General features: G+C 42.3%; 1 protein-coding gene and 1 non-coding gene across 2 annotated transcripts in view; one reads left to right on the forward strand and one right to left on the reverse strand.

The window, feature by feature from the left end:
* The window catches only part of LOC131255187 (uncharacterized), a 124263-nt gene extending 112395 nt beyond the window's left edge, over nt 1-11868 (reverse strand). Inside the window, exons 1-2 of the mRNA XM_058255884.1 lie at nt 11547-11868; nt 3553-3660 (exon numbers count right to left, since the gene is read on the reverse strand). Of these exons, the coding sequence (XP_058111867.1) occupies nt 3553-3660; nt 11547-11868 (430 nt within the window). The remainder of the gene's footprint in view (nt 1-3552; nt 3661-11546) is intronic.
* A 6309-nt stretch (nt 11869-18177) lies between these two features.
* LOC131257085 (small nucleolar RNA R71) lies at nt 18178-18284 on the forward strand. The gene has a single exon (XR_009177105.1). It is a non-coding gene; the product is annotated as a small nucleolar RNA R71 (small nucleolar RNA).
* The last annotated feature ends 8151 nt before the right edge of the window (nt 18285-26435 follow it).

A 26435-nucleotide genomic window follows, 5' to 3' on the forward strand; every position in this document is an offset into this window, starting at 1 on the left:
TTACGGGCCTTGAGCGCATCAAAAAAGAGTATTCTAAGTGTCAAGATTTTGGAGTTATGTATACGTCTTTATTAGAGAGTCCATCAGGAGCTAACAGTGAGTATTTGATTTTGGACGGATATTTATTTAGGAGTGACCGCTTGTGGATACCACGCACCTCCCTTCGCGATTTTCTTGTCTGGGAGTTACATTCAGGGGGGGTTGCAGGTCATTTCGGTCGTGACAAGACCATTGCCCTAGTGGAGGATAGATTTCATTGGCCAAGCCTCAAGTGGGACGTGGCCAAAATTATAGGGCAATGTCGTACTTGTCAACTAGCAAAGCAAAGGAAACAGAATACAGGATTATATACACCTTTGCCAGTCCCATTCATCCCTTGGCAGGACATCAGTATAGACTTCGTGCTTGGACTTCCCAAGACTATTCGAAAGCATGACTCCATATTCGTTGTCGTGGACCGTTTCTCTAAAATGGCCCACTTCATTCCTTGTTCTAAGACCTCCGACGCCTCTCATGTTGCCAAGCTATTCTTTAGTGAGGTTGTCAAACTGCATGGGTTACCAAAAACCATAGTGTCTGACCGTGACGTGAAATTTATGAGTTACTTTTGGAAGACACTATGGCACATGATGAATACTAGGCTCCAGTTTTTTTCTGCTTACCACCCTCAGACCGATGGCCAGACTGAGGTGATTAATAGGAGCCTAGGGAGTTTACTTCGATGTTTAGTGGGGGAGCATACCAGGACATGGGACGCCGTACTACCCATAGCCGAGTTTGCATACAATAGTTCTGTCAATAGGTCCACAGGTCTAAGTCCTTTTGAAGTCGTTACTGGTTATAAGCCTAGGAAACCTATTGATCTTATCCCCATGTCATTGTCTCATAGGCCATCAGAGTCTGCAGAGTCTCTTGCGTATCACATATATTCATTGCATCAAGAAATCAGGCAAAAGATCACTACTAGTAATGAGCATTACAAACTTTCTGCAGACCTACATAGACGTTTCAAAGAGTTCAATATTGGGGACTCTGTGATGGTCCGTATCAGGCCCAAGTGGTACCCTCCAGGGGCCGTTCGTAAGTTACACGCGCGTAGCGCTGGGCCCTTCAAAATTATAAAGCGAAACGGTCTCAATGCGTATGAGGTAGATCTTCCACCTTCCATGAGAATTAGTTCCATATTCAACGTGGAGGATCTAGTTGCTTTTCAGGGACCCACTGATACTTTGTCCAGCCATTCGCCCACCCATCCTGATGTCCCAACCTTACCCTTTGATCCATGGCCTCTTCCCGACCTTTCATCCCAGCCTCTGCCTCCCATACCTAGCCTTCACACACCCAGAGAGGAAATAGAGGATATCTTGGACCATGAGATAATTTCCACGTCGGATGGCAGGTTTCAGAAATACCTAGTTAAATGGAAGTCACGCCCAACTTCGGACAGCGCGTGGCTCACTGAGGAGGAGCTTCAGAGACTTGATCCAGACATCCTAGAGTGGTTCAGGAGTTTTATTTCGCCAGTGGCGAAATCTTCGCAGCCGGGGAGAGTTGATGAGGACATCGTGCACACGCACGCCCGCACACCACCACCCCTACGCACGTACGCACGCAGAAGGAGGACCCCACCATCGATCTGGCTCGATGACGACGTCCTGGGAGGGCCTCCTAGCTAGAAGACAAGTTTTGGTTCAGAAAAGTGGCCTGATAGTCAAGAAAAGCCCACCATGGGATCTCATGATTGTGGCCCACTCGTCGGATTGATTTTATATTTTAGGTTCTACTTATTGTTATTATTTAGAACATCGTGAACATTTTAGATTTCCTTGTTTGATTTTTATTTTAGTTTACTTCATCGCCAAGTAATAGGTGTCGCACATGGTGCGAGTTTTTGGGTATAGGGTTCTCCCTATAAATAGGCACCCTTTGTAGTTCTTTTCATTCATTGAAGTTAATAAAAAAATTCTTGCTTTATTTTTCTGCTCTCTTCGTGAGTTGTGGAAGAATTCAAAAGTGGATGCGAAGCCCTCCCTTTTCGAAGGGCTAACTACCGTGGTGCGAAGCCACATCGATCCCAATTCACCCCCATCTTCCATCATCTTTTTTTTCATCTTCCCCCACCATCCGTACTTCGAATTTGTCCTTTTGTTGCATCAGCTTTCTTCATTGAAGCAGGTTCCAGATTTCGGCCTGCAGGCGAGCTGAAACTTCGGCGAAGCACCACGCACAAACCGTACATCGGATCGAGCTGAAATTTGGAGGTTTTGGAGTCCATCCCTGGCCGACCAGGGCCAAGGTGGCATTTTTCTGAATAGTGGGCCCCACACACATGCGGCCGGGATCACACGCACGTCCGTCTGGGCCATTGTTGCTGTCCACACGCGGGATCATCTTTTGGCTCAGGTTTTTATCCTCTCATAGCCATTTTTTTCATGAATCATAACCCTATATTACATGATCCCTAATTGATTTGCCCCTTTTTATCACCTTAGGGTTCCTTGAATTGAAATTAGGGAATCCCTTGGATTAGGGACTGATTTTTATGCATGAGTAGTTGATTTTATTTCCCTTTGACATTGTTTGGTTTATAATTTTATTGGTCCAGTCCTAGCCTGTGTCGGCTTGGACCCGCATAGATTCCCCTTTAATTGAATGTTTGGATTTTCATGTGGGATGTGGAATTTGTGTGATTGTTTCTGAATTGGTGTGATCTAAGCCTGCAATCTTGCATATCATATTTAATTTTCCATGTCCTGCATCAGAAGGGCTTAGATATTGTCCCTTTCTGCCATCGTAGAATGTATGATGGTGTGTAAATGGTATGCCTTGTACACAGGTATGGATCATAAAGCTATGAATGAAATGTTCAAATGCTATATTCACATATAGATAAGAATTACAGGATCCTGTGCATCAGGACAGGATTAGCGACCTGATGCAGGCAATCCATATAGGTGAAGCCCACAATCCCCAGATCTAGATTGCTGACTAGATAGGCCTATGAAATCAACTATTAGGGAAAAAAACGAATCGACTCAGTTTCGGTCATGACAAAGTTAATGTGATTTCAGTCCTGAACAAGCAACTATTTTGGGAATTTTAGCAGGTTTTGGCCCTTCACTCATCTTAGACAGACCAAAAGCAAGAAGACTCGATTTCACCATGGAACAAGGAATAAAAATTTAAAGCATAGGGCCCATTGTGGATGGTGAATCCAAAAATCATTCAAACTTGATGACTCTAGATATCCAATCTGTCACCTTTTTTCTTGACTGATGCGGCATCTTCTTTCTACCGTCAACAACCATTTAAAATTTAATGTATTTATTTTTTTAATTAGGATATTTGAATTTGGGATTTTTGGGGAATGCCCATCCATGGCAGGGCCCTTCCCTTTACATCTACAGTCCTTGACCATTTCATGGGACCTCTTATATGACATGGCACATCAGGAGTTTGGACGTTATACACATCCTAATGCATTAAAGAGATTCAGGACTCAATAATTCCTCACCCATCCGATACGGAGGATCGGATTTCATTGAAGATCACCTTGGCCTCTCAAACGTGATGCCATGAATAGAGTCTTTCCTCCAGCCGCAGCACAATAGTCGACAATGGTCTCTGCGGGTTGTGGATCCACAACAGACACCACTGAACCTGCGGTTAAGTTTTGATCTGTTAGGAAATATATACTTACCAGAAGCCCCAAATCCCAACACAATTGAGCTGAAAGATGAATATAGGAAGTTACTCCTAGATTTTCATTAGGAAAAGTAGACAAAAGTAATCCCAAAGACAATGAACTACAATTTCTAGGAGATTAATCTAATTGACTTAGACATGCAAGGCGTTGTAAGAAATGACGCAAGCATCTTATGTGGCATCCTAGGAAAACTCAACATGCGGACACATCATTCAACATGGTAGCATGATATTATTAATAGCAGAAAAAGGTCCGCCAAACAACCACATGTTACATGTTGATGCCGACTGCATCTGAGCCAAACAAATCTCCATTGTGGATTTTCCGATGTCCCATGATCAAACCATCCAAAGGCCTAGACTTTTTCGCACATCACACTAGGGTCAACATTTTTTACCCTAGAAGATTGATCATGATCGCCTGGAGAGTGGGCCACCATCATGGGTCCCTCAAGAAGATTCCTCTAACTAAGTCTCCTAGTTCAAGATTGCCATTAGATTTTCCCCTAGTTTTTAGTTATCGAAATAATTTTATAGGCTCACTTACGATTTCCATCACTTATGTTGTGGCTCACGGTGGAGGTATCAAGCTATGTAAGAATAACATCAAATTGGCCCTGTTTGAAAGCTTATTGAATTAGCTAGCTCTCCAATGAGTCTAAGATCACATAATTTTGATATGGTTTTAGTTACCACTAATTTTGAGGAGAACATACAACAACAACATGATTTCAGCAGTCCTATTGGGATTTCTTTTTTTCTTGGGTGTTAGATTAAATTACATTGGTTGTTCTTTTAGATGTTATTTCCTATTGGTTGATAGTTTAGTAGCTTATTTCTCAATATATGTTGACATTAAGATGATTTTCTATTGGTTAGAGACTTAAGAGTAGAATATGATTGAATCTTATCAGTTGGAATTTAAGTGGCACGTTGAAATTTATGATTAAAAGCAACCCTCAATGCAAGAGGGAGAGGGTTTTTGTTTTTATTTTATTTTTTCATATATATATTTTTTTAATATCCAAGTATTGTTGAAGAAAGAAAAGGTGATCAATATAATTTCTTTTGTTTTGGAACACGGTTTTCCCCATTGAAAATTCATGGAAAGCATGTTTTAGTAACTTGACTTTCCTTGTGTGGAGTGTGTTCTTCTTCATTGCTGCGTTCTTGAGCAGCTACCCAACTTGGCCATTTGGTACTGCACCACATGTACAGGACATCTGTGATGGGTGGACCCATTGTCATTTAATCATATGAGGTAGGACACACACACATATGAAAATAGTAGTTGGCTGAAAGTGTTAGACAGACTGAAATATGCCTTGTATAGCTAACATACCTTATATAGTTGGTTTCCATAGGTAGATAATTCTGATTTTATTTCTTTTCTTGTATAGATGTTGTAATCTCTATATATTCAACCCCTTTGGGTTGTCTCAAATACACAAAAGCTTTCAGCTCCTCTCTGTTTACATGGTATCAGAGCTTCACTGATCCAAATCCGGCACCACCTGTCAGATCCGACCACCCCTGCGTCGTCCGGCCACCCCTGCTGCGTCGTCTGACCATCCCTCTGCTCGTCCAGCGCCCTCTGTTGCTCGTCTTACGCCCCCTGTTGCAGATCCGACTACCCCCTGCTCGTCCGACCACCCCCTGTTACAGATCCGACCACTCCTTACTCGTCCGACCACCCCCTGCACGTCCGACCGTCCCCTGTTGAAGATCCGACCACCCCCTGCCCGTCCCACCACCGCTTCTCGTCCGATCGCCCCTCTGCTCGCCCAGCGTCGCCCCTCTGCTCGTCCAGCGTCGCCCAGTCACCTCTATTGCTCGTTCTCTTCGAGTTCCAGCAACCCCATCCAGATTTGTTGCTCCCATCCAGATCTGTTGAAAATCTGTTGTTGTTGCTCCCATCCAGATCTGTTGCTGTTGCTGCCGCGTCGCCAGATCTCGCTCATCCAGATCCAGATCCACTATTACTGTTGCGATTCCGCCAGATCCAGATCTACATTTTCCAGATCCAGAGCTCCTGTTGCTGTTCCTATTCCGCCAGATCCAGATACTGCTACCCCTTGGGTATCTCCTGCTGTACGGTACACCTAAAACATTCTTCTGCTGCAACTCTTTGCATGCTTTATATTAATTCCAATCAATGGATAAGAACTCATCACGTTCAAAGGCCCCAAGGTGTAGTTTTGATGGTACCAACTATTCGCTATGGGCCATCCATTTTTAGAACTTCCTTAAGGGTCGTGGTTTGTGGGGACTAATTGATGTATCTGTTACTATTCCCACTTCTACGGATGCCGATAAATTGGCTGATTGGGAAATGAACAATGGACGGATTATTACCTGGATTCTCGATTCGGTCGATCAGTCCATTGCTGTTGGCCTCACACCTCATCGCACGGCTAAGGCAATGTGGGAGCATCTTTAGACAATTTATTAACAAAGTAACGCGGCCCGGTCATATCGTCTGGAACAGGATCTCGTTAACCTTACTCAGGGTGACGACAGTATTCAATCATTTTATTCTAAAATTGTCACAATTTGGACTGAGATGGCCTTGATGGATCCAATATTTCCTAATGACTTTAGAATTTTCCAAACTATGCGCGAGAGTGCGCAAGTTCGCCAATTTCTTATGAAACTGCGTCCGGAATTCGAGCATTGTCGGGCTGCTCTCTTGAACCGTAGCCCTACTCCTTTATTGAATTCGGTTATTAATGATCTATTGGCTGAGGAACAACGATTGAAAGTTCCATCACTTCCCTCCTCGACTCCGGGATCATCTGATATGGTGCTTGCTGTGTCCACCACTACACCAACACGTGGCTCCTCTCCTTTAACTTGTTGAGGCTGCAACAAAGTGGGTCATGTTGTCGCTCAATGCAAAGAATGGTGCGGTTATTGTCAACGAACTAGTCATGGTATTCAAGACTGCCGTACATGTGCATATGCATCTTCTTCCGGCCATGGACGTGGTGGTCGTGGTCGTGGCCGTGGTCGTGCTCTTTCTGCTACTGCTGCCACTATTTCTTCCGAGCCGACTGTTAGTGATTCTACATCTACTGTTTCTTCTGAAGGTCTTTCATCTCCGTTAACCCCTGCGATGCTCCAGCAAATTGTTCAGGCCCTTTCTGCGGCCGGTATGTCAGGTATATCCCCATCTTCTACATGGTTCTTCGATTCGGGTGCTTCCAATCATATGACCGGTGCTGTATCCCATCTTCGTGACATTCGTCCCTACACCGGCAATCAGGCTATTTCTACTCCGGATGGCACTAGACTACCTATTCAGTCTGTTGGATCATTGACTTTCTCTCCTTCTGCTCATCGCCAGTTCACCCTTCGTGATGTGTTTCATGTCCCTAACCTCTCCTTCAATTTAATTTCAGTTGGTCAACTCACATCCAATAACTGCTTAGTCATATTTCTTCCCAACTGTTGTTTTGTGCAGGATCTGGCGACGGGGAAGGTACTTGAGAGGGGTAGGCGGCATGGTCATCTGTACGTGCTGGATTTTGATCCATCTGTCACTCCGGCTCGTTGTTTCTTTTCTCCTTCTTCATCAGATATTTCTTCGGCAAATAAATTGTGGAAACTATGACACTTTCGCCTGGGTCATCTACATTCCGATCGGTTACTTCAGTTAATTTCGTCTGGCATGTTAGAGAATATTTCTCTTAATAAAAATGATTTGGATTATTCTTGTTCTTCCTGTTGTCTTTCAAAAAGTAAGTGTGTTCCATTTTCCCTAAGTACTACAAAATCATCTTCTATGTTTGAACTTGTGCATACGGATGTCTGGGGTCCACCAATTATGTCTCTCTCTGGGTTACAATATTATGTTATATTCATTGATGATTTCACACGTTACACTTGGATTTACTTTCTGCAATCGAAGTCACAGGTTTTTGAAAAATTCAAGTTATTTCACTCTATGGTGGAGACTCAATTTCGGATTTCAGTTCAAACTCTCCGCTCTGACTCAGGGGGGGAATATCTCTCAACTGATTTTCATACATTTCTTCAAGGGCATGGGATTATTCATCAAACCACCTATTCTAATACTCCACAACAGAACAAGGTGGTTGAAAGAAAAAATCGTCATATTGTTGAAACTGCCAACACCCTGATGACAGCTATGAGTGTTCCTCGTTCTTTCTGGGCGGAAGCAATGTTACATTCTGTCTACTTGATTAACCGGATGTCAACCAAAGTTCTAAACAGTAAATCTCCTTACTCTGTTCTCACCGGCTTGCCTACTGCATATTCCACATTTCGTGTTTTTGGTTGTATCTGTTATGTTCACCTGGCTTCACGTGAACGTAACAAACTATCTCCAAAATCAGTCAAATGTATGTACTTGAGATTTGGAGAAACTCAAAAGGGTTTTCGATGTTATGATCCGGTTTCTCGTTGTGTTCGGGTTTCACGACATGTTATTTTTCTTGAACACATTGCTTTTCATTCATCTCTTCCTCCTCCGCCCACTCCAAACTCTCCTGGTCTAAATGCCTTTCCAGAAATTTCGTTTGCCTCAAGTACTCTCCCTCGTCCGTTGCAGGTTTACTCACGTCGACCACGTAGAGATCCACCACCTATTACTCAACCCAAACCTACTGTACCTGTTGCCGATCCTGAAATTACCTCGATCTGTCGTTCCGCTCGTGAACATCGAGCGCCTGATCGGTTGATATGCTCTATGTCTGCTATGAATGTTACTCTCGATACCGTTTCTATTCCTTCTTCATACTCTCAGGTAGCCACTCGTGATTGTTGGAAGAATGCTATGACAGAAGAACTTGCAGCATTAGATGATAATTATATGTGGAACATTGTCACTCGACCTGCTGACCAACAGCTAATTGGTAGCAAATGGATTTATTTTGTCAAGCTCAAGTCTGATGGACCATTGGATCAATACAAGGCTCGACTTGTCGCTCAGGAATACAAACAGGAATACGGAATTGATTATGATGAGACTTTCGCTCCCATGGCCAAGATGAAAACTGTTCGTACTCTTCTGGCTATATCTTTTGTTCGCTCATGGCCACTCGCTCAGATGGATGTGAAAAATGCCTTTCTTCATGAAAATCTCCAAGAAACCGTATATTTGAAACCTCCTCCTGACTCTTTAATCCCTGAGAATAAGGTATGTCGCCTAAAGAAAGCCCTGTACGACCTCAAACAGGCACCTCGGGCATGGTTTCTACGCTTTCACGATGTTGTTACGGGTGCTGGCTTTACTCAAAGTGGTCATGACCCATCCTTATTTTTGCGCATCACTACTCATGGAATTGTCATTGTTCTGGTCTATGTTGACGACCTCCTCTTGACTGGTAGCGATGCTAATGACATTTCAGCTTTAAAGGAAGTTCTGCAATCCTCCTTCAAGATGAAAGACCTCGGCCATCTCACATACTTTCTTGGGCTTGAAATTTCACGTTCTAAACGTGGGATCCTGGTCAACCAGCATAAATATGCCAATGATCTTCTCGCTTTGGCATCATTGACAGATCAGAAAACAGTTCAGACTCCCTTAGAACTTAACATTCATAATGGCCGCGACGATGGTGATCTACTTGCACAGCCAGTCTTATACCGCCATTTGGTTGGGAGTCTGGTTTACTTAACTATGACTCGCCCTGATATTGCCTACGCTGTCCAAGTCGTCAGTCAGTTTGTTTCTACTCCTCGGACTCTTCATATGACTGCGGTATTACGCATCATACGGTACCTACATGGAACTCTAGATCGATCACTGTTTTTCTCCTCCACGGCGACTCTGGACCTTCGTGCTTATTCGGATGCTGATTGGGCTGGCTGCGCTCTCCCACGAAGATCTACCACTGGCTACTGTGTTTTTCTCGGCACTTCTCTCATCTCTTGGAAGTGTAAGAAGCAGGCCACTATTTCCAAATCAAGCACAGAAGCCGAGTATCGGGCGATGTCTGCTGCGTGTAGTGAGCTTGTTTGGTTACGTGAACTTCTTTCCGACTTGGGCATTCCTGTGCAGAATCCTACTCCACTTCATGTTGATAATCTCAGTGCCATTCAGATTGCCTCTAACCCGGTTTTTCATGAACGGACGAAGCATATTGAAGTTAACTATCACTTTATCCGTAAGAAATTTCAGTCTGGGCTCATTTCTCTACCACATGTTGCATCCCATAATCAGATTGCAGACATTCTCACCAAGTCCCTAACTTCTGCACGTCACTCATTTTTCGTTGGCAAACTATTACTTGTCGATGACCCGCATTAGTTTGAGGGGGGATGTTAGACAGACTGAAATATGCCTTGTATAGCTAGCATACCTTATATAGTTGGTTTCCATAGGTAGATGATTCTGATTTTATTTCTTTCCTTGTATAGATGCTGTAATCTCTATATATTCAACCCCTTTGGGTTGTCTCAAATACACAAAAGCTTTCAGCTCCTCTCGGTTTACAGAAAGAACTCGCCCTCCATTATGTATGCATGTAGCTTAACTGATAGCTAAAGAGCTTGAGTTTTTGGCCAAATGATCTAACCTATGGGTCCCACCTGAAACACAATTCTAGGAGATCCTACACACGTGGTTGTGCATTGATGTGCTGGTGGAGCTACTATACCTGCATACTTGTATATGCTCAATGTACCATGTTAAACATGTACATGATACAAGCATTAGTACTAAATACTCTAGGATACTTGTGGTGAATGTCTTGCCAAAATCCTATTTTGTTAAGCTGCTGTTCACTCCCCAAGTATAGGGTTGTGATGTAGTAATAAACTCGGTAAGACCAAGGTCGAATCCACAGGGACTGATACCTGTACGTTATCTGAAACCAAGTAGAACTAGAACTAGACTAAGATGTGATCTAAACCAAATAGAATTTAAGAAATAATTGTGGAATAATTATCTAAAACTTTAAGAAATTCAGAGGAAGGGAAACTAGGGATTCAGAGGATCCACTTGTAGAGATCAGGGAGATCTTATGCTTGCATCAGGAATCATGGAAATCAAACTGAACTTACTTGATTTAGGCTTTACGAGATGAATGGTATATGAATTAGAATGGATTTCATCACCAAACCATACACAGGAGACAAAGTTAACAACAGAATTAAACTAATCACCAACCAATCAACATGCTATGAAGGCTAGGAAGGGTACTGTCATCCAACCATGCCCAGGAGACGATGGTGAACAACAGGGCCTCCTGACGTCATAAGCATCAAAAGAGAAAAAGAAATATTCAAAGCCATTGCAAACCCATTGTAATTTCAGTCACAACAGACCATTAAAGACTGCGAAAATATTCTTTTAATAATCAATTTAAAACCAAGTTCAGTTCAGAAATTTAATTTAAATGCATGAAATAGTGTCTCCCATCTCGCTACAGGCTTCACCTCTTAGACCTAGCTAAGGGGTTTAGCCGCACACAAGCATGATGCGGCTAGAAAACAAAGTAAAATAAAACAAAAAGAAAAAGAAATAAACAGAAAAAGAATGCCAAACTCCACTACTCGTCCAAGCTCCTGTTGCTCACGTCCCTGCCCAACTCCCGTTTCTCTTTCTCTCTCCCTGACGTGCAGCAGCCAACAAAACCGAGCCGTAGATGCCCCTGGCCAGCCCAAGCTTTTCTCCTCTTATAGGCCGAGGTTGGTGTGCGAAAACTAGGCCTTCCACAGAGTCTTCCACCTTCCGTATCTGGCTAGAGAAGAGTCAGTTTAGAGGACTGACTCTCTGTTACGCAGCAGAGCAAAAGACCTCCGTTTGAAACGGAATTTTCTGCAATAAAACTTGATCCAAGACGTTCAGTCGTCTTGGTTTTAATCAGACCCACCATGGACAGAATTTGGACGGTCCAGATAGAGAATCTGATCCTCCCCCTGATTGCAAAACGGCCCGAAAGTGTTGATTTTCCCGGACTGCGTATACAGAACTTTCGAACGCACTGAAGCTTCCGTTGGCTGACGGTGGGGTCCATGATCGGATTTATCAACGAAATCCATGCCGTCCATCGGATGTTGGAGGAAATTTCGGTCGGAGAGGGCCTGTTTTGGATTGATTCTGACACGGCCCACTTGTATTTCTGCTCTGCTGTCCATCAGATGTTGCGGACGCTGTTTCCACGCGTACCGTGCATGAATCTGGAAAACCGCCATGCGTACGGTCGTTTCTCTCTTCTGAGTGTACTGGATGGCTTGGATCATCAATCTGGTGATAATGGTGGCCCACCAGATCGACTGCAGCTCTGTTTGCGAAACAGAGTTTCCGCATTCGCTCTGTGATGGTCGGTGGGCTCCAGATTGACAGTGATGGAGAAATCCAAGCCGACCATTAGATTCCCAATGAAAAATTGTCCATAAGTATCTGGTTTTGGATCAGATTCGTGGCGGTCCACGGATTTCCTATGTAGCCGTCTGACCTGCGTTTAACCGTCAGGATTCTCTGATAGCTTTCATGGGCCAAAAATGCCACCTTGACGGGGGTCAATACACCCCTATGTGAACAATAGACGGTCTAGATTGGTGATATGGACAAGTAGTGGGTCCCACTGAGAGGACTCGGCGGATCGGGTGCCGTTCGCTGAGGCATTCTACGCAAGAAGACGGGTCAGCGGGCGCTGACCCGTTTTTTTGTTTTCGGTGCACGGCTAGTGCCGTGTACATGGTGTACACGCACTGGCCATGTGGGGTCCATCGTGATGTATATGTAACATCCAATCCGTCCATCGTCTTTAGCACTTCCATTAAAGGGGTGAGACCAAAAGTGAAGCATGTCAAGATGTCAGGTGGGCCCCATATCATTATTTTGGTAGCTGATCTGTTCGTTGGGCTGCTCCCGCGATGATCCGACGGATGAATTTTGACATGTACGGTCCATTTAGAGTCTTCAGGCCCTGTATAGAGTTTTGAGCCGGTCAGATGGTGAGAACCCTGTGATCTTGCATTCTAGCTTATTTCCAGGCCACTTGAACTTCAATTTCTCGGTTTTCTTGGATCTCTGGCGTTGATCTTGGTCACCTGGAGTCTGGTGCTTGCCTTGGTGATTTCAGACCTCTAAATCCATGCTTTTAGTACCTTTTTCCCAGTCCAGGCTCGTAAACACGCCCTGCAACACAAACACGTTTTAAATCGGGTCGTTAAACAGTATCATGTTTGAAAACCCAGGTAATAATAGGGTCTGATATGCAATATTTGACCCTCAACACAACCCCCAACCAGCATTTTGCTAGTCCCGAGCAAAATATGCGAAAAGTAAGTTGAGAATTACAGAACAATTTCTATAAACTCGAGAGATTTATGAAAAACAATTCAGATATTCGAATTCTAAGATTCATGAATGTTGGCATTACTTTCTCCTGGAATCAAGCTCACGGTACTTCATAATCAAGCTCAAATATTAATCCATTAATTAGAACGATTCTAAATATTGAATTCCATGGGTGTATCGTGTAATCTCGGTTTATCATTAAGGTTCACTTCTTAATTTCATGATATTATCGGTAAACACTAAGATAATTCATAAGAACTAAAACTTTCCTCACGGGTCATCTTTTCAGTAATCGACCATTGATATATATATTTTTTTCATTAAAATACCGCCAAGGGGAGGAATCAAATCTTCACCTACAGGGAGCAAACCTATGATGAAGACCATTGCCCACCCCTTTCCGTAGGCTACTTTGGGAAATCAAATCTTCACCTATAGGGAGCAAACCTATAATGAAGATTATCCACCCAATCCTTTCAATTTTCTCAGGCCGGTTCCTTTCATGCTTAGTGAGTACCAAGTAAATCCTTCAATATCAAACTGAGACATTAATGTGAAAGCGAGATGTGACATGTGAGATCATAACTCAATCAAAGTGTACAATCTTCTAATTCTGAATTAACAATTCAAACTTAGCTGTGAAATTTAATAGATAACTGAATCCAAGAGTCATAAAGTACCAACATCACGCATCTTGAAATTCTAAGTGCCCTTAGATGGCCATCAAAATCACTTCGAATTCATCAGAAATTCTGAAAAATTAAAAATTTTCACAACTTTTGCTCAAGACCAAGAAAACACCGATTAGGAAACCTAATCTCCCACCCCCAACCAAAAATCTACATTGTCCTCAATGTAAAAGAAATAAACATTCAATGCACATGGGACAACAGAAATATAAGAGGAGTGATGGAAAGATAGTACCTGGACAAAAGAATCAGGCAGTTTTCCAAAAATATCTACGCAAAAGGGGGTCAGTACAAGAGAGAAACCAACAAAAGTAAAGACAAAATCCTACCTATACCACTTTCGCAGGTGCTCTCGATTGCATTTAGCATATGCAACAAGCCTTTAAACCCCTAGGTTACCCCTAGTGGACGAGTTGTAGTCTCGTGAGGGTTTGCAGTAATGTTACACACAAACATTGAACTAACTAATGATATAAACGAAATGAAATGAAGAGCTGGGCTGCCTCCCAGGAGCGCTAAGTTTTCCGTCTTCAGCCAGACAAATAAAGCAACTACCCTAGTCCTAAAAAAACAGGAAACCTACCTATACCTCCATCAAACTAGGAGATCAATCCTGGTAAAGCGTACTGGGCGATCAAAATATACAGATTTCCAAACGATTGGGGGAATGGTCCCATGAAATCGATGCCCCAGCAATCAAATGCTTCAATGATAAGGATGGGATTCAAAGGCATCATATTTCGACGGGACAATGCTCCCAATTTCTGACAACGCTCACAAGCTTTGCAAAACTCATGAGTGTCCTTAAACATAGTGGGCCAGTAAAAGCCACACTGCAGAATCTTGGCCATGGTCTTTTTAGCAGAAAAGTGACCACTACAGGCCTGTGAGTGACAGAAGGAGATGACGCTTTGATGCTCATCGTCTGGTACACATCTCCTTAGGATTTGGTCTGGGCAATATTTAAATAAATAAGGATCATCCCAGAAAAAGTTACGCACCTCGGTGAAGAATTTCTTCTTATCTTGCGCAGTCCACTGTGTCGGTATGGCACCTGTAGCAAGATAATTAGCAATATCAGCAAACCAAGGTGAATGGGAGACTCTGAACAGTTGTTCATTAGGGAACATATCATTGATATGGGTCGCCTCAAGGGAATCAGAGGTATTAAGGCGAGAAAGGTGATCGGCCACTACGTTCTCTACTCCCTTTTTATCTTTAATTTCCAAATCAAATTCTTGGAGTAAAAGGATCCATCATATCAAGCGGGGCTTAGAATCATTCTTAGAAAGAAGATACTTCAGTGCCGCATGATCTGTATAAATAATGATCTTGGATCCGATCAGGTAGGACCTAAATTTGTCCAAGGCGAACACTACGGCTAAGAGTTCTTTTTCTGTAGTCGAGTAATTCACTTGGGCGGGATTTAAAGTCCTACTTGCATAATGAATGACGTAGGGCTTCTTATCTTTTCTCTGACCTAGGACCGCCCCAAGAGCATAATCAGAAGCGTCGCACATAAGCTCAAAAGGAAGGCTCCAGTCGGGTGGCTGCATGATAGGTGCAGTGGTTAACGTGCCCTTAAGCTTAGTGAAAGCTTCCTTGCATTGCTCAGTCTACTCGTATGGAGCATCCTTTTGAAGAAGATTACATAAAGGACGAGAGAGGAGACTAAAGTCCTTTATGAATCGCCTATAAAATCCTGCGTGTCCTAAGAAGGATCGCACATCTCCGATGTTCTTGGGTGGAGGTAGGTTAGAGATAAGATCAATTTTTACCTTATCTACCTCGATTCCTTTGGACGAGATGATATGCCCAAGGACAATTCCCTTCTGAACCATGAAATGACACTTCTCCCAATTAAGTACCAAGTTCTTTTCTTCACATCTTTTCAGCACACATTTAAGACTTTTCAAGCATTTGCTGAAAGATGGACCGTAAATAGAGAAGTCGTCCATGAAGACCTCTAGATATTGCCCCACCATATCAGAAAAGATACTAAGCATACATCGCTGAAAGGTGGCAGGGGCATTACATAGTCCGAATGGCATCCTTCGATAGGCAAAGGTGCCGTAGGGACATGTAAATGTGGTCTTTTCTTGGTCTTCAGGGGCTATCTCTATCTGGTTGTAGCCCCAATACCCGTCAAGGAAATTGTAATAGGAATGACCAGCTAACCTTTCCAGGATCTGATCAATGAATGGTAAAGGAAAGTGGTCTTTCCTCGTGACGGTATTCAATTTCCTGTAGTCAATGCACATTCTCCAACCAGTAGTGACTCTAGTTGGCACGAGTTCATTATTAGCATTGGCTACGATGGTGATTCCGGACTTCTTAGGGACCACTTGAGTTGGACTCACCCATTGACTATCAGATATAGGGTATATAATACCCACATCTAATAGTTTAAGAACCTCGGCCTTAACCACTTCCTTCATGTTTGGATTTAGTCTACGTTGTGGTTACCGAGCGGTTTTTGCATTATCCTCAAGATATATGCGGTGAGTACAAATCGAGGGATCTATTTAATTGAGGTCCGCTATCGTCCATCCCAGGGCTCCTTTATGCTCAATGAGAGTAGATATGAGCATACTCTCCTGTTCTTTCTCCAGGTGGGTAGAGATCACCACCGGGTATGTCTCATCTTGACCTAAATAGGCATATTTCAAATCAGAGGGCAAAGGTTTTAGGTCAAGCTTCGGCGGCTTGAGGTTGGACGGTAGAGGCACTACATCGGTTTGTGGCAATTCTTCAAATTGTGGCCTCCACCGGTTAACTTCAAGTACCGGTGCAGTATCAAGCAAGGCACACGTCTCCCTAATCATGTCATCATCAAAATCATGGGAGTGGGCCAGGCACGTCTCCAGATGGTCTGAGGATAAGGTCAGCGGTGTCGTATCTTCCACGAAAGAGTCAATCATGTTAATGTTGTGAAAATTGTCATCATCCTCTGAGTTGCTGCCGTTATTGAAAAAAATGTTTGACTCCAATGTTAAATTTTCAAAAGACATAGTCATGATACCATTCCTGCAATTGATAATTGCATTTGACGTGGCAAGGAATGGGCGACCAAGAATGACGGGAATCTGAGTGCTCATGTTATTGATGGGTTCGGTGTCCAGGATGATAAAGTCTACAGGGTAGTAGAATCTATCGACCTGGACTAACACATCCTCAATTATCCCTCTTGGTACACGAACAGAGCGATCAGCAAGTTGTAGTGTGGTTGGGGTGGGTTTTAATTCACCCAAACCTAACTGTTTGTATACCGAGTAGGGAATCAGATTGACGCTCGCTCCTAAGTCAAGAAGTGCGTGATCAATTCGATGGTTCCCGATTACACATGATATGGTTGGGCTACCGGGATCTTTGAATTTCTGCGGCACGTCTTGCTTCAGGATGGCACTCATTTTCTCAGTCAAGAAGATTTTCTTTTGAATAATTTTCCGTCGTTTGGTCGTGCACAAGTCTTTCAGGAATTTGGCATATGAAGGTATCTGTTTAACGACATCAAGTAGAGGAATATTGACTTTCACTTGTTTCAACACCTCTAGGATATCCTGAGAGTTAGAAAGAGGTTTTGGTGAAACCAACCGTTGGGGGAATGGAGCAATTGGCTTCTCTAGAAGTTCCGGTTCCACTTTTTGTGGGGCATCACTGGATCCATTATTGTTGTCCTCTTCTGGTTCTTGAGGCTTTTCGAGCCTAACCAGAAGAATTTTATCAATGATCTTCCCACTCCTAAGAGTGGTGATGGATTTAGCATGCCCCATCTGATTTGAAGAGCTGGGATCATTATTCTCGTACTGCGATTTAGGATTGGGGAGAGGTTGTACAGGAAGCATCCCCTTTTCTATAACCATCATACGAGAATCTATCTTTTGCATAAAATCTGTAATTCCCCGCATTGCCTGAGCCAGCTCTTGTATGGGATTTTGAACCGGTTCCTCTTGAGGTTTCACTTGATTTGGATTTTGATTGAAGAAACCTGGAGGAGTAGCCGTCTGTCCATTCCTCCAACTAAAGTTTGGATGATTTTTCCAGCCAGGGTTGTATGTATTGGAGTTAGGTCCAGTAAAAGGTCTTTGATAATTATTTACGGCATTGGCTTGTTCATTCAACACTCCTCGAAAGGCAGGTATTGTAGGACAGTTTTCAGTTGTGTGAATGTTGCAATCACAGATGCCGCAAACAATTTCATTGACCTTATCCTTCTTTTCTTCCATGGCCTCAACTTTTCTTATGAGCGTAGTCACTTTACACTTGAGATCATCCTCTTCTTTCAAGAGATATAATCCACCTTTCTCCTTTAATTGAGTCGGCCTAGACGTGGTGTTCGACTTTGGGTAATAGTCCCAAGATTGTGTTTTTTCAGCCAAACTGTCGAGGTAGTCCCATACCTCGTCGACATCTTTATTAATGAACTCTCCATTACACATTGTCTCGACCATTTGGCGCATGGAGGATGTCAGTCCATCATAGAAAAAATTTGTAATGCGCCAAGTTCCAAATCCGTGTTGTGGGCATGAATTGACCAAATCTTTGAACCTTTCCCAACATTGGAAGAATGTTTCATCTTCCTTTTGGGCAAAGTTCATTATTGCTTTTATGAGGGTAATCGTTTTATAATGTGGAAAGAATTTTTTTATGAATTCCCTCTGCATGTCATTCCATGTGCCAATGGATCTAGGACGCAATGAATGTAACCACGTCTTAGCTTTCTCTTTTAAGGAAAAAGGAAAGAGTTTCAGCCTAATTGTATCCTCAGATACATTAAGAAAACATAATGTAGCTATAATCTCATCGAACTCTTTCAAATGTAAATATGGACTTTCTGATTCAAGTCCATGGAATTTGGGAAGGAGTTGGATAACTCCTGGCTTGATTTCCATTTGTCCTGTGTTTTCAGGAAAAATCATGCATGAGGGCGTACTCACTCCTGCCGGTTGTAGATAATCTCGTAAAGTACGAGGCGGGGGTGCCTGTTGTACCTCGTTCTCATCTTGGGTATCCTCCACCCTGGGTGGAAGTAGAGGAGGTTGGTCTTCAGCCATAACTTCAGTTAACTCAGGGGATTTTGAGTGGTGTCTAGTCTTGCGATGGATAGTCAACCCCTCAACCAATCCTCCTTCAGTTAAGAGACGTTGAGTGTTGTCACGGGCCCACTTGGGCATGAAAACACTCGCAACCCTCAATTAAAAACCTAATCCTAAGAAAGGAAAAGAAAATCTAGAAAGAAAGAGAGAGTTGGAAAGAAATTACCAAATTGGAGTCCTAAGTTAAAACCTGCAAAATAAAACAAAATAAGTTAGATTCTAAAAAGGAGAAGAATAATCCTTTAAAAGAAAGGTAGCAGTGAATTAATTTCTAAAAGAAGGAATTCTTAAAAGAAAGTAGAAATTTCTAAAATAAATTAGGAAAGATCTAAACTAGAAAGTAAATTATTAAAAGAGAACTGAAAAATAAAAAGTAGGGAAGGAGCTTACCTAATTAGAAATTTCTATCTTAAAGGCCTACAAAATAGGAAGGTTAGTTTCTAAACAAAAATTCTAAAAATAAATTAGAAAACAAATTAGATTCTAAGAGAGTTAAAATTAAAAAGTTACTAGAGAACAAAAATAGAAGTTAAATCTCTAAAAGGGAAATAACTAACCTAGTTTCTAAAAATAAACTATTTCCTACAGAAGGGAGGATACTAAAATTTAGAAAATTTCTAAAATTTAAACCCTAATTCTAAAAATAGGAAAAAGTAGAGAGATTAGGAAGGAATTACCAATTGAGAAATTTATGTCAAGATCCTATAAAACAGGAAACAAGTTAGTTTTGAACTCAAATAAAAAAAAAAAAAAAAAACTAAGGTTAGTAAAATCCTAATCTTAAACTAATCCTAAAACCAATTAATTTTAGAGAATCGTAACCGTCAGTCCCCGGCAACGGCGCCAAAAACTTGTTCACTCCCCAAGTATAGGGTTGTGATGTAGTAATAAACTCGGTAAGACCGAGGTTGAATCCACAGGGACTGATACCTGTACGTTATCTGAAACCAAGTAGAACTAGAACTAGACTAAGATGTGATCTAAACCAAATAGAATTTAAGAAATAATTGTGGAATAATTATCTAAAACTTTAAGAAATTCAGAGGAAGGGAAACTAGGGATTTAGAGGATCCACTTGTAGAGATCAGGGAGATCTTATGCTTGCATCATGAATCATAGAAATCAAACTGAACTTACTTGATTTAGGCTTTACGAGATGAATGGTATATGAATTAGAATGGATTTCATCACCAAACCATACCCAGGAGACAAAGTTAACAACAGAATTAAACTAATCACCAACTAATCAACATGCTATGAAGGTTAGGAAGGGTACTGTCATCCAACCATGCCCAGGAGACGATGGTGAACAACAGGGCCTCCTGACGTCATAAGCATCAAAAGAGAAAAAGAAATATTCAAAGCCATTGCAAACCCATTGTAATTTCAGTCACAACAGACCATTAAAGACTGCGAAAATATTCTTTTAATAATCAATTTAAAACCAAGTTCAGTTCAAAAATTTAATTTAAATGCATGAAATAGTGTCTCCCATCTCGCTACAGGCTTCACCTCTTAGCCCTAGCTAAGGGGTTTAGCCGCACACAAGCATGATGCGGCTAGAAAACAAAGTAAAATAAAACAAAAAGAAAAAGAAATAAACAGAAAAAGAATGCCAAACTCCACTACTCGTCCAAGCTCTTGTTGCTCACGTCCCTGCCCAACTCCCGTTTCTCTTTCTCTCTCCCTGACGTGCAGCAGCCACCAAAACCGAGCCGTAGATGCCCCTGGCCAGCCCAAGCTTTTCTCCTCTTATAGGCCGAGGTTGGTGTGCGAAAACTAGGCCTTCCACAGAGTCTTCCACCTTCCATATCTGGCTGGAGAAGAGTCAGTTTAGAGGACTGACTCTCTGTTACGCAGCAGAGCAAAAGACCTCCGTTTGAAACGGAATTTTCTCCAACAAAACTTGATCCAAGACGTTCAGTCGTCTTGGTTTTAATCAGACCCACCATGGACAGAATTTGGACGGTCCAGATAGAGAATCCGATCCTCCCCCTGATTGCAAAATGGCCCGAAAGTGTTGATTTTCCAGGACTGCGTATACAGAACTTTCGAACGCACTGAAGCTTCCGTTGGCTGACGGTGGGGTCCATGATCGGATTTATCAACGAAATCCATGCCGTCCATCGGATGTTGGAGGAAATTTCGGTCGGAGAGGGCCTATTTTGGATTGATTCTGACGCGGCCCACTTGTATTTCTGTTCTGCCGTCCATCAGATGTTGCGGACGCTGTTTCCACGCGTACCGTGCATGAATCTGGAAAACCGCCATGCGTACGGTCGTTTCTCTCTTCTGAGTGTACTGGATGGCTTGGATCATCAATCTGGTGAAAATGGTGGCCCACCAGATCGACTACAACTCTGTTTGCGAAACAAAGTTTCCGCATTCGCTCTGTGATGGTCGGTGGGCTCCAGATTGACAGTGATGGAGAAATCCAAGCCGACCATTAGATTCCCAACGAAAAACCGTCCATAAGTGTCTGGTTTTGGATCAGATTCGTGGCGGTCCACGGATTTTCTATGTAGCCGTCCGACCTGCGTTTAACCGTCAGGATTCTCTGATAGCTTTCATGGGCCAAAAATGCCACCTTGACGGGGGTCAATACACCCCTATGTGAACAATAGACGATCTAGATTGGTGATATGGACAAGTAGTTGGTCCCACTGAGAGGACACGGCGGATCGGGTGCCGTTCGCTGAGGCGTTCTACACAAGAAGACGGGTCAGCGGGCGCTGACCCATTTTTTTGTTTTCGGTGCACGGCCAGTGCCGTGTACATGGTGTACACGCACTGGCCATGTGGGGTCCATCGTGATGTATATGTAACATCCAATCCGTCCATCGTCTTTAGCACTTCCATTAAAGGGGTGAGACTAAAAGTCAAGCATATCAAGATGTCAGGTGGGCCCCATATCATTATTTTGGTAGCTGATCTGTCCGTTGGGCTGCTCTCACGATGATCCGATGGATGAATTTCGACATGTACGGTTCATTTAGAGTCTTCAGGCCCTGTATAGAGTTTTGAGCCGGTCAGATGGTGAGAACCCTGTGATCTTGCATTCTAGCTTATTTCCAGGCCACTTGAACTTCAATTTCTCGGTTTTCTTGGATCTCTGGCGTTGATCTTGGTCACCTGGAGTCTGGCGCTTGCCTTGGTGATTTCAGACCTCTAAATCCATGCTTTTAGTACCTTTTTCCCAGTCCAGGCTCGTAAACACGCCCTGCAACACAAACACGTTTTAAATCGGGCCGTTAAACAGTATCATGTTTGAAAACCCAGGTAATAATAGGGTCTGATGTGCAATATTTGACCCTCAACAGCTGCCATCAGATCATCATCTAAGCCTTATCCCATATTGGTGCCGGAACTGCTACACATCCTGTTGTGTTGTTCCACTCTACTTGAAATGTCAGATTTTGACGATTCATCAGTAAAAGATATGGCAAAAGCTTGACACCGGCTACCAACCTAACGCAACCCTCCTTTACACAGGCCTGGGACAAGCAATGTGAGTACAAAACTTTCATTGAAGGATTTTATTAGTTCATGTAAGTAAAAAAGAAATACAAAAATTATATTACCCACTAAAGCATTGAAACTTTCACATATGAATAGCACCAGAAAATTTAAGATCATCCAAACCGAACATCTTAATATATACCCGAGAAATACGCCTAATATGCATCTACATAAATAAGTTGTGAATAGTTGTCTTGGCACATGCCCAACGCCCATCTGATAGGTTCCTAACATACATATGCTGAATACCTGTCCGATAGGTTCCTAATACCATCAAGACTTTTAAAAGGCAAGCATAGTTGAGAGCAATGTTACAAACTGAACCTGGATGCAAACAGAGTTGACCTGTCTTTGAGGAGAATCACTTTAATACTCTAGCTAAGTTTGATACATAGGCACTAAAAAAAGATAAACACGGCATACAAAGTAACTCAAATTGAACTGTCTAAATTGTGAATCCAAATGTAGATGGATTATAAATAAGAAATTAAACTGACTTGCAAGGGGAAGGCCCACAAGGACATGGAAGTAGTAAGAAAAGACTTGACCCGGTGTAAGCCTGAATGGAGGAACAAAGTTCATATAGCAAACCCCAACAGATTGAGATGAGGCTTAGATGATGATGACTACGACTAACTTTATTACTTGAGCATCTAATTTTGTAGCCATTTAGTGGATGGAAGAATGAAAATGGCTAATGGTCCTCATTAAGCAAAAAAGGGTCCATGAATCCAAGTTTAGAATCTTTGTACCAGCACTAATGTTTAGTCCACCACTTATCTACACTGAATCCCACGATATGGACGGTTAAGCAGCATCTAAGTATGCTATGTATATGCTTTTCAAATGCGTGTAATCAACCATCGCATTCTCTCATGTATCAAATGACTCCCTATCTTTGAGTCCAGTTTGACAGATAAGAGGATTGGATGGTTGTCAGAAATAGTAAAAAGAAATAAAGAAAAAGGAAGTAGACATGATGGTATATCCAATTTTCTTTTCTTGTTTGTGCTACACCCAAATGCCCTGCAACACTGCCCATATGAATACAAACATATGTGCCACTACAACAAACGTGTGTGATATCCTAGTTTTCAATATGGTGGACAGTGAGCTACACTATTTTCAATCTTCTAGTGACATGTCATTGACTTTTTTTCAATGGAGAGAGGAGATAGACAGAACAGGAAGGTCACACGAAACTGCCCGGGTCGAACCAATTGCCTGCAAAAGCCTTGAAATACCTGCAATGGGAAGCTAGGTGTAGGCCACTGTGATGTTTGTGAGAAATCCATCTCATTAATTCATTTTTCTTAATTAAGTTTGGGCATTGGCCAAAAAATTGAGGTAGATCCAAAACTCACGTGGGCAGCAAGATAGGTAACAGTGAGGATTGAATGTCCACTGTTGAAGCATTAGTTGTGCCAGAGGTTTTGGATCGACTAGTATTTTTCGTGTTTTCATTTCATGCGTATTGAGTGGGAAATACCATGATTTACGTAATTTATCTACTCCGTTTGTTCATATTAACATATAATTTTAGTGCTTGAGCTAAAACATGAAGCATATCTAAAGCTCAAGTAGACAACACCGTATGAAACAGTATGAATTGAACTTCTACCATTGAATAATTCTTAGGCACCACAAAAGTTTTGGATCAAGCTAATATTTGTATCTTTATTTCATCCCTGTTTTTTGTGATTTTATGAAGTGGATGAATGACTAATAAACATTATTTTAAGCCCTAGTAACGTTTCAACGGTGGAAATCATTATTACCACTGTTTCATGTGTTATGGTCCACTTGCGTTTTGGATATGTTTCGATTTTGGGATCAACACCTAAAATAATATGGAAAAATAGATGGACGGCATGGATGAACCATAAACATTCAGGATGGCTCAACAGAGTTTACTCAGTATGATAAAAGCCTACTTAGTAAGTAGGCAGTCCGATTTCCTTTATCAAAGGTATGGGAGGTACATAAACATCACAGTGGAGGCAAGGAGGTTTGGATTGTGATCACGCCTCTAATCATTTTTTTCCATAGTCAAGCCGACTTTAGTATTAGACCTACTTAATTTGTGGGCATGTCTTAAAATAATAAGAAAAGACAAGTGAATTTCTCCAAAGTATCATGATGAACCTTACTTAACTTCTTGTGAGGAAGTTCATGGGAAAGGCCTTTTGAGGAAATTTGGCGTTGAAAGATGTTGAATCTACACAAAAAGGTCCAATAGGATGAAATAAAGGTGCGTAGAAAGTGGACGCGGATTTCCCACTTGTGCCTTTGAAGCTGCATCCCTTTTGGGCTGATTCCTTATTATCCAATAAAAAACGCACACGGGTAAGAGTCGATGCGGATTGCGTCCTACCCCACTCGGACCGTAATCTGTCTGGGCAGGGAACTGTGGGGCCCACCATGATGTAAGTGTTTTATCCACGCTGTTAATCGTTTTTCTCAGATCATTTTAAGGTGTTGTTATGGAAATGAAGCAAGTCCACAACTCCAGTGGACCACACCAAAGGAAGTTGCAGTGATAATGACACCTATTGTTGAAACCTTTCTAAGGACCATAGTGATGTTATTTTACCATCCAACCTATTAATAAGGTCATTTAGACGTGGATGAAGTGAAAAGACAAATATCAGCTTGATCTGAAACTTCTCTAGCTTCCAAGAAATTTTTAATGGTGGATGTTAAATCCCCACTTTGTGGTCCACTTAAGCCCTATACTTACCTCATTTTTTTTTTCAAATACCTTAAAATGATATGAGAAAAATGATTAACGGCGTGGATAAAACACTTACATCACGGTGGGCCCCACAGATCCTGCCCGGACAGATTACTGTCCGAGCTGGGGTAGGACGCAATCCGCGTCCCACACCTAGAGTTGGGCATCGGACCGAGTCAACTCGGATTTGGCCCAACCCGACCAGGTCCGGATTTTACATGGCTCAACCCGAACTCGGACAGAACTGGGACCGAGTCTGAGTCAACTGACTCGGTCAGACCCGAACATGTGCTGGTGTGAACCGATCCGAGTCTGACTTGGTCAGGAAAACCGAGTCCGATCGGATTGTGCAAGGTTCGGATCCGATTGCTGAACAATAAACATTCGGTGGCCCCAGGAAACTTTTAATGGTGGCCATTCAACAACCACTGTTTGCTGTGGTGTGGTCCACCCGACATGCCTCATTTTAGGGGAGCTGTCGAAACAGATGAACGACGTGGATACCTGTCAAAACAGATGAACGGCATGGATATCTGTCAAAACAAATGAACACTAAAAATCATAGCGATCAAACTTAACTGTTACCCTTCAGTCATGGAAGAAGGACCTTGCTTCATTAAAAGAAAGTTGAGCAAGAACAAGTGGCTGAGTACCCTACATTCGTTTTGATTGTCAAATCATGTTTATTGTTGATGTACAGGCCCACTAGATAAATAAATCCAATTTCCCTAGACATGTAATGCATTACAGTAGAGATGCTACATAGATTGAAAACAAACAACTCAACAGATCTGGGAATGGTAATCCATTACAGATCTGAAACTGAACTACACAATAGACACAACAATAACGTAGAATCATGGAAAGACACATTATGTATTTGGGTTTTCGTCAAATCCTTCCAAAACCAAATCAATGCTCTGAATAGATGCATGCCAACAATAGAATTGGAGTTAAGATCATGAAGGAACTTGAGAAATCAACTAGAATGATGCACAGAACACCAGATTCAAGACCAAAAAATAAAAAATAAAAAAATGCAAGAACAGCAACAGATCAGCCACAGTCAGGGATTCAAGATGGGCGGTGTGGATCAACTAAAAAGTTCAAGATGGGCCCCACATGGTTTACTTAGAGAAATAAAAAAATATAGCTTCTTAAAGAAGCTTTACACCTGCATGTAGCTTCTTGAAGAAGCTTTATAAAAGTAAAGTTGTCTGTAGGCTGTAGCTAGCCCGTAGCTAGCACCAGCTGTCTAGCTGCTCTAGGCACGTGTCGTGCGAAGACAGCACGGACGCTCCTCGAGCTCTGAGTTGTGAGAACGGTTCAAAGGAGATCAAAGTTACATGGGCCCCACAGTGATGTATTGATTATATCTACACCGTTCGTCTATTTTTAGAGATCATTTTAGAGCATTA

The sequence above is a fragment of the Magnolia sinica genome, chromosome 9, assembly GCF_029962835.1.
Source record: "Magnolia sinica isolate HGM2019 chromosome 9, MsV1, whole genome shotgun sequence".
NCBI classification, from domain to species: domain Eukaryota; kingdom Viridiplantae; phylum Streptophyta; class Magnoliopsida; order Magnoliales; family Magnoliaceae; genus Magnolia; species Magnolia sinica.